The following is a 16,030-nucleotide window of genomic DNA, read 5'->3' as shown; positions in this document are numbered from 1 at the left end:
ATCATGCACCGTTTATACTATCTGTATCTCTACTGAAGTGCGTTATTTATTTACCTCACGCTGTTGTCACAAAACAATTTCTCAATTCAGTGTTCTTTGTTAATTAATCAAGTAGGTAATGATATAATCGTTTAAAAAATAACAGTTTTGTTGGGGCAATATTAATTTTCTTTCTACAATGAACTGTAGTGGATTTAAATATTATGTTACACTCATGTATCCGACAAATATTTTAGAAGGAATGATGTAACAGAAATTTTGCAACACTATTTAAAAGTTAGACTTGGATTGTGTCTCACTCGTATTCAAACAATTAAGTGTTATCTTTGTTCCACATATTGCAAAACGTATACGATAGTTGAAAAGTTGCCATATCGACATACAGTCAGTTTATAACGTTCTTCGCCGAGTTCTGATTTCCAGTTTCCATTGATTTCAGTCGTTCAGAAGGTACTCATTTATATTCCTCTCACTTTTATATCCTTGTCGACTTCTTCTCTCCAACTTAATCTCAGTCTATCTTTCTTTCGTCTTCCATTTTTGACGCAGTTCAAACTTTTGCTAATAGTTGTTATATAAACATTTGATGGAGCGACAGTGTGCTCGGCTGATAATTTTTATTATCATTTGGTTTATACAATGAACCAAAAATAAGACAAGATAAGACCAAATATTGTTTTCACACCGATTGCCAGAAGTATTTAGTGTCGCGCAAATAATATAATTATCGGTGCCTCTATCAACTGGGTTACAAGTTTTGTTTATATACATTTGAAACGAAGGACATTGTGTCCATAAGAAATCTTCTATGAGCACCTGTGTTTATGGATTCTAGTCAACTTGCTCTAATAACTGTTTGTAAATTTCTTAAAATTTATTTTTTCTTCTTCTTCTTAGAGTGCCATATCCCTACGGAACGTCGGCGACTACCATGCTTATAATATTTTTATACTGATCTCGGTCTTGCGCTACGTGTAGCAATTGGTCCGCTGTCAAACCTGTCCACTGCCGCAAATTCCTCAACCAAGAGAGTTTCTTCCGTCCTATCCATTTGTTTCCTTCGATTTTACCGTTGAGAATTAGCCGAAGGAACTCATATCTTGGTTCTCTGATTATATGTCCAAGATATTCTAGTTTACGCCTCTTAATAATATTTAATAGAGTTCGTTGATGTCCCATTCTTCGAAGAACTTCTTCGTTTCTGGTTCTGCTAGTCCATGGAATTTTTAGTATCCTTCGATACAACCACATCTCAAACGCCTCGATTTTATTCATGATATCGGCGTTTAAAGTCCAAGTTTCACATCCATACAAAAGTACAGATCACACGTAACATCTTGTAAACTTTTCACGGATTTCCAAATTTAATGAGTTATTGGATAATAGAGGCTTGAATTTTTGAAATGAGTTTCTTGCCTGTTCAATTCTACATCAAATTTCGAAGGATGGATCCAGATTTTGGGTAATCCAACATCCAAGGTATTTTTTCTTAATATTATCTTAATATTTACCTTTTCTTAATATTTGTTAAAATTATATACAGAATATTTTTAATTTACCTAATGAATTTCATTAGTATTGTGTTGCTTCTGCTATTTGATAATTCGCAAATATTCTCAATATATTTATAAAATATTTTAGGGGGTGCCGACAAAAATAGACAAAAAGTTTATAGAAAAACGAAAATAGTAGTCTGTTGCTGTATGTTTACTCACCGACGGCACACGCACACATGATGACCACGGGGATGATGCTGCGCTCATACTCACATGAGAGGAATCCGATATTGACGTGTCTTGCGTTCGGTAGATACCTATAGGAATTTCGCAGGTGGTAGAACAAAGTTTTTGATACAGACGGCCATACGTGCGGATCCACATGTCGTCTTTTGATATCCGCATCTGAAAAAGAAAGAAGAGAATTGGGTATCAGACAAAAATATCTTCAGAAAATTAATCACTTATGTAGATTTTAATATTAAATGGAGGTCTGTATAGGAGTTTTGTGAACATTCATCTAAATACCATATAATATGCTTAAAGAGCAAGTAGCCTATTTTGTTCTATCTTCTTAAACTTTAGCTTACAGCTGGTTCCTAAAAAACTGATACGACTCTTACTAAGATTTGATCATTTTGAGCAGAGTATTTGATTGGAATGACAATATATTATATTTATTATGAGACAAATAATAAAATTAACAAACAACAAAAAATTAATTACATACAGTCGGAAAAATGAAAGATTACCCATAAATGATCATATCAACCACTTATTTTGTATTAGCTGTCTTTTTCTATAACAAACATTTGTTATTTATAGAAAAAGACAGCAAATACAAAATGAGTGATTGATATGATCCTTCATGGGTAATCTTTCATTTTCCGGCTTGTATGTTAATTCATAAATTGTAATCATTATTAAGATCTAAATTTTGATATTATTTAGAATTCCTAAATTTTATAAAGTGTGTATAAAAGATAGTTTTTACATAACATAGGGTTGTTATTATTTTTATTATTATTAAAGAATAAAACAAACGACTTAACTCAACTTTTACTCAACTGCTTTAACATAAGCAGAACCATAGTTTTTCTATTAATAAAAAATGGAGGGAACCAGAAACTCTCGAAAAAAAAGCGAGTGTCTATGAAGACCAAAACTATACTAAATTTAGGTATGTAAAAATAAAATTAATATTTTGTAATATCTCCATCAGCATTGATAACAGCTTGTAGTCTTCGGTCCATCTGCGTGAAAGGAACTATGAAATTGTCTTCTTCAGAGAGCTCTTCCCTAATAACCCCACACATTCTTGATTGGGTTTAAATCTGTACTGTAGCTGGACCATGGTAAGGTTTTGATGTTGTTATTCTAGAGCCACTGGTTTATTATATTTGCAGTGTAAACAGGACAATTATATTGTTGGAGGATACAATTATTTTCTAGATACAACTATTCTACACTGGGAAACATGATGTTTTCTAGAATATTCAGATAAGTCTGCCCAACAAACCTGCCATCAATACGCCATACCATTCCCATTCCTCTAGATGAAATCCATTCCCATACATTGGCGCTAAAATGACCAGTTGCTCGATATTTATCAACATATAGAAAATTAAATCTATTATTATCTGATCTATACACGCCAATTTTGCCCTTTTAAGAAAATTGAACAATTTTCTCATCTGTAAATATTACCCTGTTCCAAAAATCTTGATTTTGTAGCTAATGGTTTAAAGCAAATATATGTCTTGATTGCTTCTGTTGAGGTGTAAGAGCTTGCTTTTTTGCTGTGATTCGGTACTTAAGACGCGATGCTTTAATTTTGCGCCATGTTGTTGTCTTTCTTCCTGGAAACTGCGACATAATTCTTGCAGTTTTCCCATCTTCAGAAGGATTCTGTTCTAATCTCCAAAAGGGTACGATCTTCATGAGCGGTAGATATTTTTGGTCTTACAGAACCTTGCTTTCTTTCGAGAGTTTCTTGTTCTCTCCATCTTTTATTAATATTAAATATTGTTTTTCTGCTTACGTTAAAATGGTTCGCTACAACAGATAGTGACCAACCATCTTTTAATTTCGTTACAATTCTTGCTTTAATTCTTTGCTAGCATGTGGAGCCATGTTTTGAGGTTAAACAGAATAAGTTATCTGACAAATTTTAAGATTGGGCAGTGACAGTGATAGTATGTAATAATAAGTATTTTTTCTTTAAAATACACTGCTCAATTTTCTACAAAATACGCTTTAAGAGTTATATCAGTTGTTTTAGAAATCAGCTATACATACTAAAACTAATATTTTAATCTTTTGAAGAGATTTTAGGGAAAATAAATTTATCAAAGAAACACCAAAAACTACAGATATAATAACTAAATAACAAAATTAATTAAAACATTAGATATGTAAGAACAGTTTGATCTAAATATACAATTAAAATAAACATATTTGGTATCTGACTTACAGATGTTAGAAATCCCGAACCTGGAGCTTGGTCCACACCCAGAAGAAGACGCACAAAGGTTATGACGTAGTCCTTAACGAACGCTTGGTATAGTAGAGTATCTAACATGCTTGCACTGAAGACACTTCCGGCTGCGAAGGGAAGTCGAAACATGTACGATATGTGAGATCCTCGCTCTTTTTCTCTCTGAATAAAGTAAAAATACCATCGTCAATTTATGGATTATTGAAAACACTTAACCAAAGTTAAAGTATTCTTAACATAATTAGTATATCTAGTTTATCAAAAAATTGATTTATTTGTTTAATCGGCCGCAAATTACTATGATAATCCCTTCATATCGGAAGTGCTGGTGGGTGTTTAATTATATAGTTTTAACTAAAGACAGTAAATAATACAATTTATTGTTTAAATTAATATACTATTGAATTATAAGAAATATGTTTGTTTCAGCAGGTACTACCAAATGTCAAATGAAACTAATATTAAACTCATCAGTACTAAAAGTTTTTCAAAAGCTTTTACATTACAAATAGCCCCTCTTAGTTCTTTTTCTATATTCATCCAAGAACTATATTTTCTCTTTACAGTAACCACCACAAAAACTCCGGCTTGTCAAAGGTAGGATGTTGAAAATTGCAATAATATACGAAATGCTCTTGCTTTCAGTGGAGAAAAAACATCATCCACTCCTGCCCAAAAGTCAAAGAGAGATTTATAACTGAATTATCTTCCGATTGCACCAGTTGCAGAATAAATAAATATTCATTCTTTTACAGTTGAGACCTTTGGGAGTAGTTCAAAATGGATCCCCTACGCACTCGTAACTTGCTACCGAACTGTAGTCAGCAAAAAAATATTTTTTTAAATTATGTACCAAGGTGCTTTAATGAGTTTCTATTGTCACAAAAAGAACTTTCTAATACTGTTCTTCTTCCTTTTATCGCGCTTATAAGCCCATCATAATAAATGAAGAATGTACCAACAACCAGGAGAATAAGAGAACACATAGAAAAAATTAGATCTGTCTTCAACAGAATCGGGACCATCTTCAAGAGCCACAGCCTCTCTCTTGAAATTAAAATAAGAATGCTGCGATGCTATCTCTTCTCTGTTCTTCCTTAAATCGTCGACATTAAACAAACATATGTGCAGAAGATTGAAATCATTTGAGATGTGGTCATATCGGAGAATACTCAAGATCCCATGGACTGATGAAGTCTGAAAAATACTGACCACCATTAAATCTCGATAATTACAACACTTCAGACACAGTATGCACACTGAATCCAGATATGCCCTCCTATAAGCCAGACTGCAAAGAAAAATATTCAAAAATCGAGGTCCAGAAAAAAGAAGAACATTTTGACTAAAGAACCTAAGAACCCGGTTCAACAAAACATCTGTGCAGCTTTTCTTAGCTGCTGCAGATAAGATAAAGATTGCCATGATTGCCATTTGTCACGTATAGGCACCTCAAGAAAAAGAACATATCATCGTTAGCACAATGCTGAGGTTAGTACTTATTTTTTTTGGAAGCTAGAGCCTTTCTGCGGATTATACAATGGAATTAGATATATTGCGGAGATTTTTGTTTCGTTTCACAAGTGCTTTTTACTTTGGAATCTTTCAGACATTGTACGTGTATCATCGGTGCAAATTTTAACGCAATTCTTCCACACTCTGTTTGCCGCATTAATAAAATCATTTAAAATACCAAACAAAGTGGTGTTGCTTTGAGTTCTATAGGCTTGCAGAAAAGTAGTTCTTTCACTGCCATTATACTACTACAAACTCTGATAAACGCAATTAAATAAGCGATTTTATTACTATCCGTTTAAGGATCCAATTAATATCCGTATCCACTAATTAAGATGATAATAGTATCATTTGAAGGATGTATGGATTGCAATATTTTGGAAACATTACCTTCAAACATGGTTTCTACAATCTCCATCACAGCTGGCGGAATAATGTCTTTACCAATGATGTTAGCCTTTTTACATCTGGCTATTTTATATGATACTTTGTAAGAGACCAGTAAGGCTTTTTCGTTTACAAAGTTTTTTAAAGAATGGTGTTTTCTGTTCCTATGACTTTAATTTCAATTAAAAAAGTTCAATCGGCTTGTTAACGTACTCACTAGGAAGTATTTCCAAATAACGTCTAAGTTAGATTTCTATCTCTACGAACCTCTAACAGCCGCAGCATTTATACACGCTTGCTTGGCTGTCGAGCAGATTTTCCATAATATTCCAAATAAACCAAAAACACGGTTCAAATTTCTCTTCGGTAAGCCACGAGGATGTTCGATATTCGTTGTAAATGACAGAAAACGGATGAGAAACATTTGGTTAGCATTGCACGTTTGCCATTGGTCGGGATATGCTACAGTACGACCGAATTCACTTTGTATTTGAGATTTGGATTCGCAATGGTGCTGACGCTCGGTAAACCCAGAACGATCAGTCGTAGGCCAAACGTCGAGGAGCGAATGTAATTGTTTCTACAGTTTGTCAGCAGTTTTGCAGCAGTATACTCTTTAAATGCAGTATAGAAATAAGTTGTTTTTTTAAACCACTTGAAAAGTTTAATTTTATGTCTCTTTGATATATAAAACACCATTTGGTTACCATAAAAATATATAGCGGCTACAACCACCCTAATTTGTATAATACCGCCTTAAAAGAATTTTAAATCGTAATTACTTTACATTATTCTAAGAAATAACAGTATAAAATAGTTAGTGACACACTTTTGTTGCAATAAGTTTGTCTATATTGAAAGAAATCAGTTACGGATTATCTTGATAAACAATTTTAATAATCTAAGTAAAAGCTTTTTTATGTTAATGTTACAATGACGTATTATTCATTCAATGAACAAGACCCAGAAATAACCAAAGAAGCAGTGATTCACGCAGTAAAATCTCAGAAAGATGGAAAAGTCACCGGTCCAGACAATATCAATGTCGAAATACTTAAACTAATTGCAGATAACGAAAGTAAAAGCCTAGATTTAATAACAGCACTATTCAATAAGATATATGACAAAGGTAAAATACCAACAGACTGGCTAAAATCAACATTCGTAGCATTACCAAAAAAATCGAATTCCTCACAATGCGATGATTATCGAATATTAAGCTTGATGTCTCATGTCCTTAAAACTTTTCTCAGAATTATCCATACACAAATTTACAAGAAGTGCGAGTTACACTCGATGAGTGACACTCAATTCGGATTTTGAAACGGATTGAGAACACGAGAGGCTCTTTTTGCTTTAAATGTGTTAACACAACGATGCAGAGACATGAATGTAGATGTATATGCATGTTTTGGGTGCAACGGAATCAGCATAGACAACATCAGATATGCTGATGATGCCGTCTCAATAGCAAGCAACGCACAATAACTACAAAATATAATAACTGCGGTAGTTCACCACAGTGAAATGTTCGGTTTACATCTAAACGTTTCCAAAACTAAACCTTTAGTATTTTCAAAGACACCAATAAACGTACAGGTGTATGCCAAGGGTCAAATAATAGAACAGGTCAATTCCATAAAATATTTGGGAACAAATATCAATATGCAGTGTAAAAAGAAATCCTATCAAGAATCGAACAAGCAAGGAAAACATTCATGAGCATAAAAACATTTTTTACAAGATCAGACCTTAGTCTACAGCTTCCGAATGATCAGATGTTACGTTTTTTCTGTCTTACTGTATGGCTGTGAAAATTGGACAATGGACTCTGAAATAGAAAAAAGAATAGATGCCCTTGAGATGTATATATACAGACGAATGTTGAGAATTCCATGGGTACAAAGAGTTACTAATGTTGAGGTACTTCGTCGCATGTGTAAACAAAAAGAATTACTAAGAATAATCAAAGAGAGGAAAATGCAATACTTCGGTCATGTGTTGAGGGGCGAAAGGCGAAAGATATGAATTACTTCAAGTTATACTGGAAGGAAAAGTACAGGGCAAAAGATCAGTAGAAAGACGCCAGAACTCGTGGCTGAAAGACCTGAGGAGATGGTTCGACCGGTCATCCGCAGAGACCTTTCGCGCAGCAGTTTCCAAAACTACAATTGCCATTTGGATCGCCAACCTTCGAAAGAAGACGGCGCAATAAGAAGAAGATTATTCATGCAAATATATTTTTAACAGAATTTTCTAAATTTTATTTTGGTAACGACTCGCCAATCGCTTTCGCGCATCTCAAATACAAAGTGAATCCGGTCGTACAGTAGTTTACCTAAATGGGATGTAACAGAGCGACATTGCTAAGTTTCAATAAATTCACATATTCTCGGTAATTTTGAAGGTTTATAATTAAGTTCTATATTAGTATATTAATATATTAAGGTCTATATTAGGGCTATAAGCCCAAGTCAGTGTACTGGACTCTAAGCGTAGAGTCCAGTACACTGACGACTATTTTATTATCACATGAAAAAGAACGGTAGGAGAGCGCCATAGGTTAATCCTCCGTGTAAATTCTCCTGGCTTCTTCCTCTAGTAGATCTCACACACCTAATTAACAACTAATAATGTCGCTCGCCACCAGTCTCCCGCAAAAAAGTAAGCAGCTCTACATTGAAGAGGAGAAAGCTTAAACAAGGTCATCGTAACTCGTTCCGATATTGTAGCCAGGAAACAATTATATGAAAAAATGTGATAAATGGACTTTAGGAAAATGGATAAATATAACAAACAGATTATATAAGCAGACAAACCAATCACTGTAACAAAACATCTAAAACAAGAATGTGGCTTATCACTTAATTGAAAACAGCACTAAAATGGTATGGTTCACAGTTCAAAGAATGCCAGGCCAAAGGTGATCAAAAAGAGTAATGGAATAAAAACCTTTAGGAAGAAGGCGAAAAGCAAGACCAGCTATAAGATGGAAAACATATATGGGAAATGTGATGATCGACAGAGATTTATTTTAAAGAAGGTGAATGGGAGGATAGAAAGCTGTGGAGGATTAAAGTGGCAAACGCATAATGGGAAAATGCCGAAGAAAAAGGATGATGAGATATGTTGATTTTTTTTCAGAAATAATCACATTCCGTTGTCACATCTAATCAATATCCGCTATCGGGATATATTAAAAGACGATTAAAATCTTTGTAAGTATATTCTTGAATAAATAAATCTCCTTTTAAGAGCGTAGGCGCAAAATTTCGGACCAATGCTTTTTAAATGCATTAATTTTTTTCGAATCCTGAGAAAAGTACCAAATATTGTTAAAAAATTTGCGCCTACGCTCTTAAGGAAGCTATATGACAATACAACGAAGATATAATATGTTTTTTTTTAAATATTTTGACGTAATGACTTATTATCATAACTTGCAGCCGACTATACAATATGCCTTTTTTGAATCTCTCAAATTCGATTGTCAACAACCTTTTCGTCAAAATTGTAATAAAATATTAACACATTGAAGACAAAAGTTAAATAAATATTTATAGTTATTACTTTTATCAGCATGAGAACACCATAATCCGTTTTAAAAGCCTACATATTGGTTTCTTCTATTTTTTGCATGCAAGACTCGAAAACATTCCTTTATACTTTTCTGCTTACCAATATTTGATTGGAGTCTTGTGAACAGTAGCTTCTAGTACTGCTAGTAGTTGCTAACTGAAATTTAAACGAGTCTATGTAGTTTTTATGTTAAATTCTGTTTACACAAGCCATGCAGTGCTGAAAAATAGAAGAAATCTCACAGCAAATACTTTAAGAGTACGAGACTACTTGTTGATAGTTTTTTTTACATGCTCAATTCTATCATATCAAGAGATTCATTTCGTGCGAGTCGAATACTAAAACTAAAACTCAAGATTTCTCTAAGCCATAGTTGTAATCAAAGTAGATAGCTAGCCTAACTAATAGTCAAGATATCGTTTAGTAAAAAAATATAAATATACAAATTATAACCAAAATATACTATTTTATTTTTAATTTCAACTGGATTTATTTGTCAGATTGACATTTATATATTGACAGTAATTAGTTTTTCTAGAAGGATGAACTAGAAAATACTTTCCCAAAAAACCAATCACTTTCGATATCCACCTTTCGATATTAAAAAAAAAGTTCTTTTAATTTTTTTAATCTGTAAGTATTTTTTTAATTTTTTTTAAGTTATCCTTTTCTCTATAGATTAGAAAGTACATTAGTCACATTAGGGATGGTGCATTGGTTAAAAGTCCGATATATCAAGACAGTATCCGTATCAAGGAGGACACTTTTAGGACTTCACATAAGCTCACTGAAGTCCAAAATCATGAAATTCTTTAAAAGAAATTTATAAAGAATTAGATCCTATAAGCCTAAATGGTACACATCTAAATCTGGTGAATATAGTAAGGTATCTTGAGACGCACTCATGGAAAAATGTGAGTTTAAAACTACATGATATAGTGGGCATATAAAATCGTAATAAAATGACCAACCCCGCCGTTGCCTGTCAGGTTGCCCAAAGTCCAGGATAAGAAGGAAAGAAAGAAGAAGGTTAAACGGAGGACTAACTATTCCTTCTTCAAAAAAACCAATTTTTAAAACGATGATTTCGTATGATGAGGGTCTGACTCTTTGGGTTGAGATTGAGTGGAAGATTGATGTCTGTCGTATTCTTCAAGTGCCATCTCCGCGGGGGAGGTCGGCAATCATCATAGCTATTCGGACTTTTGAGACGGCTGCTCTGAAATGTTCATTTGATGTAAATCCGTACCACTATCTCAGGTTGCGGAACCATGACATTCTACGCCTCCCCATGCTTCTCTTTCCTTGGATCTTTCCCTGCATAATCAGTTGGAGCAAGGTGTATTTCTCTCCACGTGTAATATGTCCGAGATATTCTAATTTTCTTGTTTTTATTGTATTTAAAATTTCCATTTCTTTATTAATCCTTCCCAGAACCTCTTTGTTTGTGACGTGTTCTGTCCATGATATTTTCAGAATTCTTCTATACACTTGCCCATCATGTCCATCAATCCCTTTCTATGCAGATAATGTTCTTTAAAATACAGGCATGCTTATGTCATTAATTTGTTGTTTTTTGTTTTAACCATGTTTTAGCACATGTAAGCTTAGTAAATGCAAACATTTATTAAGAAACAGATTGACTTCCGTGGGGCCTGGTAGATAGCTGAGTTAGTTAGAGCATAGGCACGGATAGCTTAGATCGTCGCTTCAAACCCCACCCGGTGTCAGTTGTTTACACATTTATTAATTTGGTTAGTCTTTATTACGGCTATGTTAATTTAAGCTTAAAATGTACTTACTCTGTTACGTTGTTCTAAGATCTAAAGTAACGTTTAATAAATAGCAATAGGCTAATTAATGGGTAACTGCAAGACTTGCAAGACCAAGACCAATACCAAGACCGGGAGTGCAATACCAAGACCAAGACCAAGACCAGGTGTATTGGAGCAAGACCAATACCAAGACTGTCTAAGTCTCGTCTTGTTCTTGCATTTGGGCAACACTACCGTGAACAGGAATTATGGATACAGTTGATATGGATATGTTGCCAGATTGACGGATGATAGATAGACCAAAAAGGTTCTGCAATGGTGACCAAAACAAGACGCATATCTAAGAAAAGGATGACCAAAAAGCTCAAAATAGAAATAAATAGAAAATTTTACGGGAGGCATGCGTTCAGCAGTGGACAACTGTAGGCTAATTAAGCCTGATCATGAATCTTCAATGCTTGCCCTGAAAAAATATTTTGCGAACCTTTAGATGAAATTAAAAAAAGCATTCCACCAAACGGGTACCGGTTAACCAATATCAGATATGCAGATGACACCACAGTCAACAATGTAGACTCAATATAAACGTAAAGAAGACAAAGATCACGATAATTAGCAAGCAAAAGACAACAGAAAGTCATTTAAACTCCAGTAAAAGAAGTGAAGAACTACAACTATCTCGGTACCATATTAAATAAATAATGAACCAACAGCCAGGAGATAGAGCATGCATAGGAAAAGAAAGATCCGCCTTCAAAAGGGTGACGATCTTTTTCAGCCGTCTTATCTGTTCTGTTTTTTGGTGTTGTAGCGTGGACCTTAAATGAATAAATGTATAACAAATTAGAAGAATTTGAGATGTGGCTGTGGTATCGGAGAATACTTGAGATATTGTGGACTGACCGAATTATGAATGAAGAAGTCCTTCGAAGAATAAAGACGTATCGGGAGGCACTGACCAAAATCAAATTTAGAAAGCTACTGTACTTCGGACTCATAAGCGAAATGAATTAAGATATGTTCTCCTACAAGCCATCCTACAGGGAAGAATATTTCCAGGAAGAAGAAGAGCATTCTAATTAAAGAAGCTCAGAACCTGGTTCAACACCACATCTGTGCAGCTGTTCTGCGTTACTACAGATAATGCTACTAAATAATGCCATGATGATTGCCAACATTCCTTACGTATGGCACATGTTTTAACCAAAGGATAAGTACTATCCGTTTTTATAAGAATAAGACAAAATTTATTCAATTTTGGATTATCAATTGCATATAATAATAAAACAAATTAAAAAACGGAAAGTCACCAGGAGAAGATCAAATACCAATGAACTCTTAAAATATGGAGGTGATCACCTTGTACAACAACTGCAACTTCCTATTAATAAAATAATCACCACGAACAGAATACCAGATGAATGGAGGAAAGCGATCATGGTTATTTTCTTCAAAAAAGGAGATAAGAAAGACCCTAATAATGATCGAGCAATAAATCTATTAAATACAACACTCAAATTGACAACAAGAATAATAGCGACAAAAATAAACAAACGAATATCTCTGCAAGAGGAACAGCAAGGATTTCGGATAGAAAGATCATGCACGGATGCAGTTTTTGTAATAAGACAAATAAAAGAAAAGTCACTGGAATACAACAAACCAGCATATATGTGTCTGATAGATTTTAAGAAAGCGTTTGATAGAGTGAAAATTCGGGACGCGATACATTTATTATATGAAAGGGGAATATCACTGGATTTGGTAAAAACCATCGAGAATATATATAAAGATAACATAGCTATGGTAAGATGTAAAGAAAAACTATCGCAACCCATCAAATATGAAACTGGCATTAGACAAGGAGATTCGCTGAGCCCATTAATATTTAATCTGATAATGGATATCTGATAATGGAATCTGATCTAATAATGGATGAAATCATAAAGAAAGTTAAAAAAAGAAGAGGATATAGAATGTGAGAAAAAGAAATAAGGATAATATGCTACGCCGACGACGCCATAAGAACAGCCGGAAATAAAGATGACCTACAAAGATTAATTAAAGAATTCGAAGATACGGCGCTCATATACAACATGGAAATCTCAACAGAGAAAACTAAAACGATAGTAATATCAGCAGAACCGAGACGATGTAAACTAAATACGTCGTAAATAACAAAATAATAGAACTGATGATGAAAACTAAATACTTGGAAATAAAACTGTCAAGCTACGGAAAAGTGGAAGAAGAAGTACAAAAACAAGTGAACATGGCAAACAGAGCAGCAGGATGTCTCAACAACACAATCTGGAGAAACAAATACCTCACAACGGAAACGAAAACCAGGATATATAAATCAACAATAAGACCGATAATGACGTACATATTACAAGAAAACTGAAACTCTGACGTACACATTACAAGAACTCTGAAACAAGAACAGATACGGCGAAAACACAAAGACTACTAGAAACAAGAGAAATGAAAGTCTTACGAAAAATAACAAACCAAACTCTAAGAGACAGAGTAAGAAGTGAGGAAATACGAGCGAGATGTGGTATAGAGGAAATAAACGCGTGGACCAAAAAAAGAAAAGTGGAATGGAATCAACTCATCGAAAGAAAGACAAAAAATAGAATAGTACGAATAGCAAGAGACAAATCGCCAAATGGAAGAAGATCATTGGGACGACCGACGAAAAGATGGTCAGACAACGTGAATTGAGGCTAAAAACCGAAGTAAAATAGGCATTAAGCCTATTTATAAAGTAGGAAGAAGAAGAAGACAATTGCATATAATTGCTCACCAAAGAGAAGACATATTTCTAGATTGAATCCTCTGGCCTTTTCTATAATTGTCTTTTAATTAGTGGTATTATTGTTTGTCTTGTAAATATACGTCAGCAGTTTTGTTACTACTAAAAATAAAATAAATTATTACAGTAAAACATAACAAAACCAAGGTATAGCAAACTATATGAAGATAACCTGGCATATATTCAATTGAATGGATACCTATCTGACGAATGTACTTTGGAGAAGGTAGTACGTCAAGAAAGAGTTTTATCTCCCTTATTGTTTAACATATACTCAGATTTTATATTGTGCACAGTCTTGGATAGTTGACAGGGAAGAGTAAACCTAGGCGGTGTCAAGATGTCTTACTTGCGTTTCACTAGCTTCTTAAAAAAATTTGGATTTAAAGTTAACTACAACACAACCAAAATCATGGCTATTGATCGCCAAAAACAGTTTCCTGAACCCCAAACTATTGCGGGATGCACGATAGTCTTCTCTATGATACATTTTGGAGCTGTATTTAAGAACACAGGCCATTGTGAACCTGAAGTTCGAAGACGCATTTAACTAGCAGGAGCAGAAACGACTAAACTAAACGGGCTCTGGCGTGATCGTCACATTACTATGACAAACTTGAATTTATGAAAACATTACTATAAATTTCAAAGTTCTTTGATCATATCCATAGAAGTGATCATAAAATGGAGCTGTTGGTGGTCCAAGGAAGGCCTCAGATTCAATGCCAACGCGGCAGATCTCCACAGCGACGGGCAGATATCACGCAAAAGTTTGTCAACAAGCAGTATACTAATGCAGTACATGTAACAGATGACCGCGACTAGTGGAGAAGTATCATTGATCAGACTATCATACCAGGTACCAGGTATCAATACCAGGGTAAAAGAGTGTCGGCGATTAGTTAACACGTTAAAGTTAAATGAATGTTAAAATCAGATTTTAAAAGCTTGAAGAATAAATTGTACGAATCCGCATACCATTAAGGCAGTTATTATCTATTTATATTTTTTAAGAATATTGTTTTTATCATTGACGCGTACTATAAAATTTCGTTAATGGGTGCATGTGGTGGTTTAAGAGATTGGTCCGTATAAAAGAAAGGCTACTTTCATTTCAAATGACCGGAAATTCAGAATCGGTCATTATATGCAGGTGGCCACTTTATAGGAGTGGTCGCTTAAAGAGATTTTACTGCATAAAAAATATCTTTGCTATGTACACTAAAAACAAGCAGACTATACTAAGCACTTAATAATATTGTATAAAATTAGATAAGTAGTTTAACCAAATGATCGTTAATTACTACAGAAGAAAGAATATTACACATCTGCACAAATACACACAGTTTTAACTAAATAAATAAAATAAAGAAATATTTACACACGAAATACTAAGTTATCTAATCTTCTTAAGAAAAGAGAAAACCAAATTTTTCTTTCCGATTTCTCAACGGTTTCTCTAGTATTGTCAAAATTATAAATACCTACACTATAAAGACATTTTTTGTATTTTACATGTCAATATTTTTTCTATTAGTGGAAAATAAAGTGTCTAGTTCTACTGTTTCAACTTGCTTATTTGTATTGCTCGTCGTTTAAAAACTTACCTTCTCCATTTTGGAAAGATGTAAGGCATACTTGTCGTGAGCTCTGAACTGCATGAACCTCATGTTAGAAGACTGCGATAGTTCCGTAATGCTCTTAATACTCGGGAAGAATCTAAAAAAGACGTGCACAGGTTACCAATAAGAACTGTTATTACATTATAAATACATTATGTCCGTCAATAAATTCATTCTTTTATAAAATGTAGATATTTTCAAGCATTATTTCTGTATTCCCTACGTCTTTATACATGAAGTAATTTGTGTACCTCCGATGTATAAAATATTAGCGGGACCCAGGTACACCTTGGCATATGACCTTCATCCAGGGCCGCCCAGAGCCAGGCCGGGCCCCGGGG

At 34.0% G+C, this 16,030-nt stretch overlaps 1 protein-coding gene across 1 annotated transcript in view; it reads right to left on the bottom strand.

The window, feature by feature from the left end:
• SLO2 (slowpoke 2) overlaps positions 1-16,030 on the bottom strand; it is a 377,835-nt gene that overhangs the window by 26,350 nt on the left and 335,455 nt on the right. Inside the window, exons 17-19 of the mRNA XM_072544101.1 lie at positions 15,675-15,786; positions 3,970-4,155; positions 1,716-1,901 (exon numbers count right to left, since the gene is read on the bottom strand). Of these exons, the coding sequence (XP_072400202.1) occupies positions 1,716-1,901; positions 3,970-4,155; positions 15,675-15,786 (484 nt within the window). The remainder of the gene's footprint in view (positions 1-1,715; positions 1,902-3,969; positions 4,156-15,674; positions 15,787-16,030) is intronic.

The sequence above is a fragment of the Diabrotica undecimpunctata genome, chromosome 9, assembly GCF_040954645.1.
Source record: "Diabrotica undecimpunctata isolate CICGRU chromosome 9, icDiaUnde3, whole genome shotgun sequence".
Taxonomy (NCBI): Eukaryota; Metazoa; Arthropoda; class Insecta; order Coleoptera; family Chrysomelidae; genus Diabrotica; species Diabrotica undecimpunctata.
The sequence above is the reverse complement of the archived record's forward strand: the minus strand, read 5'-3'. Positions and strand labels throughout refer to the sequence as shown.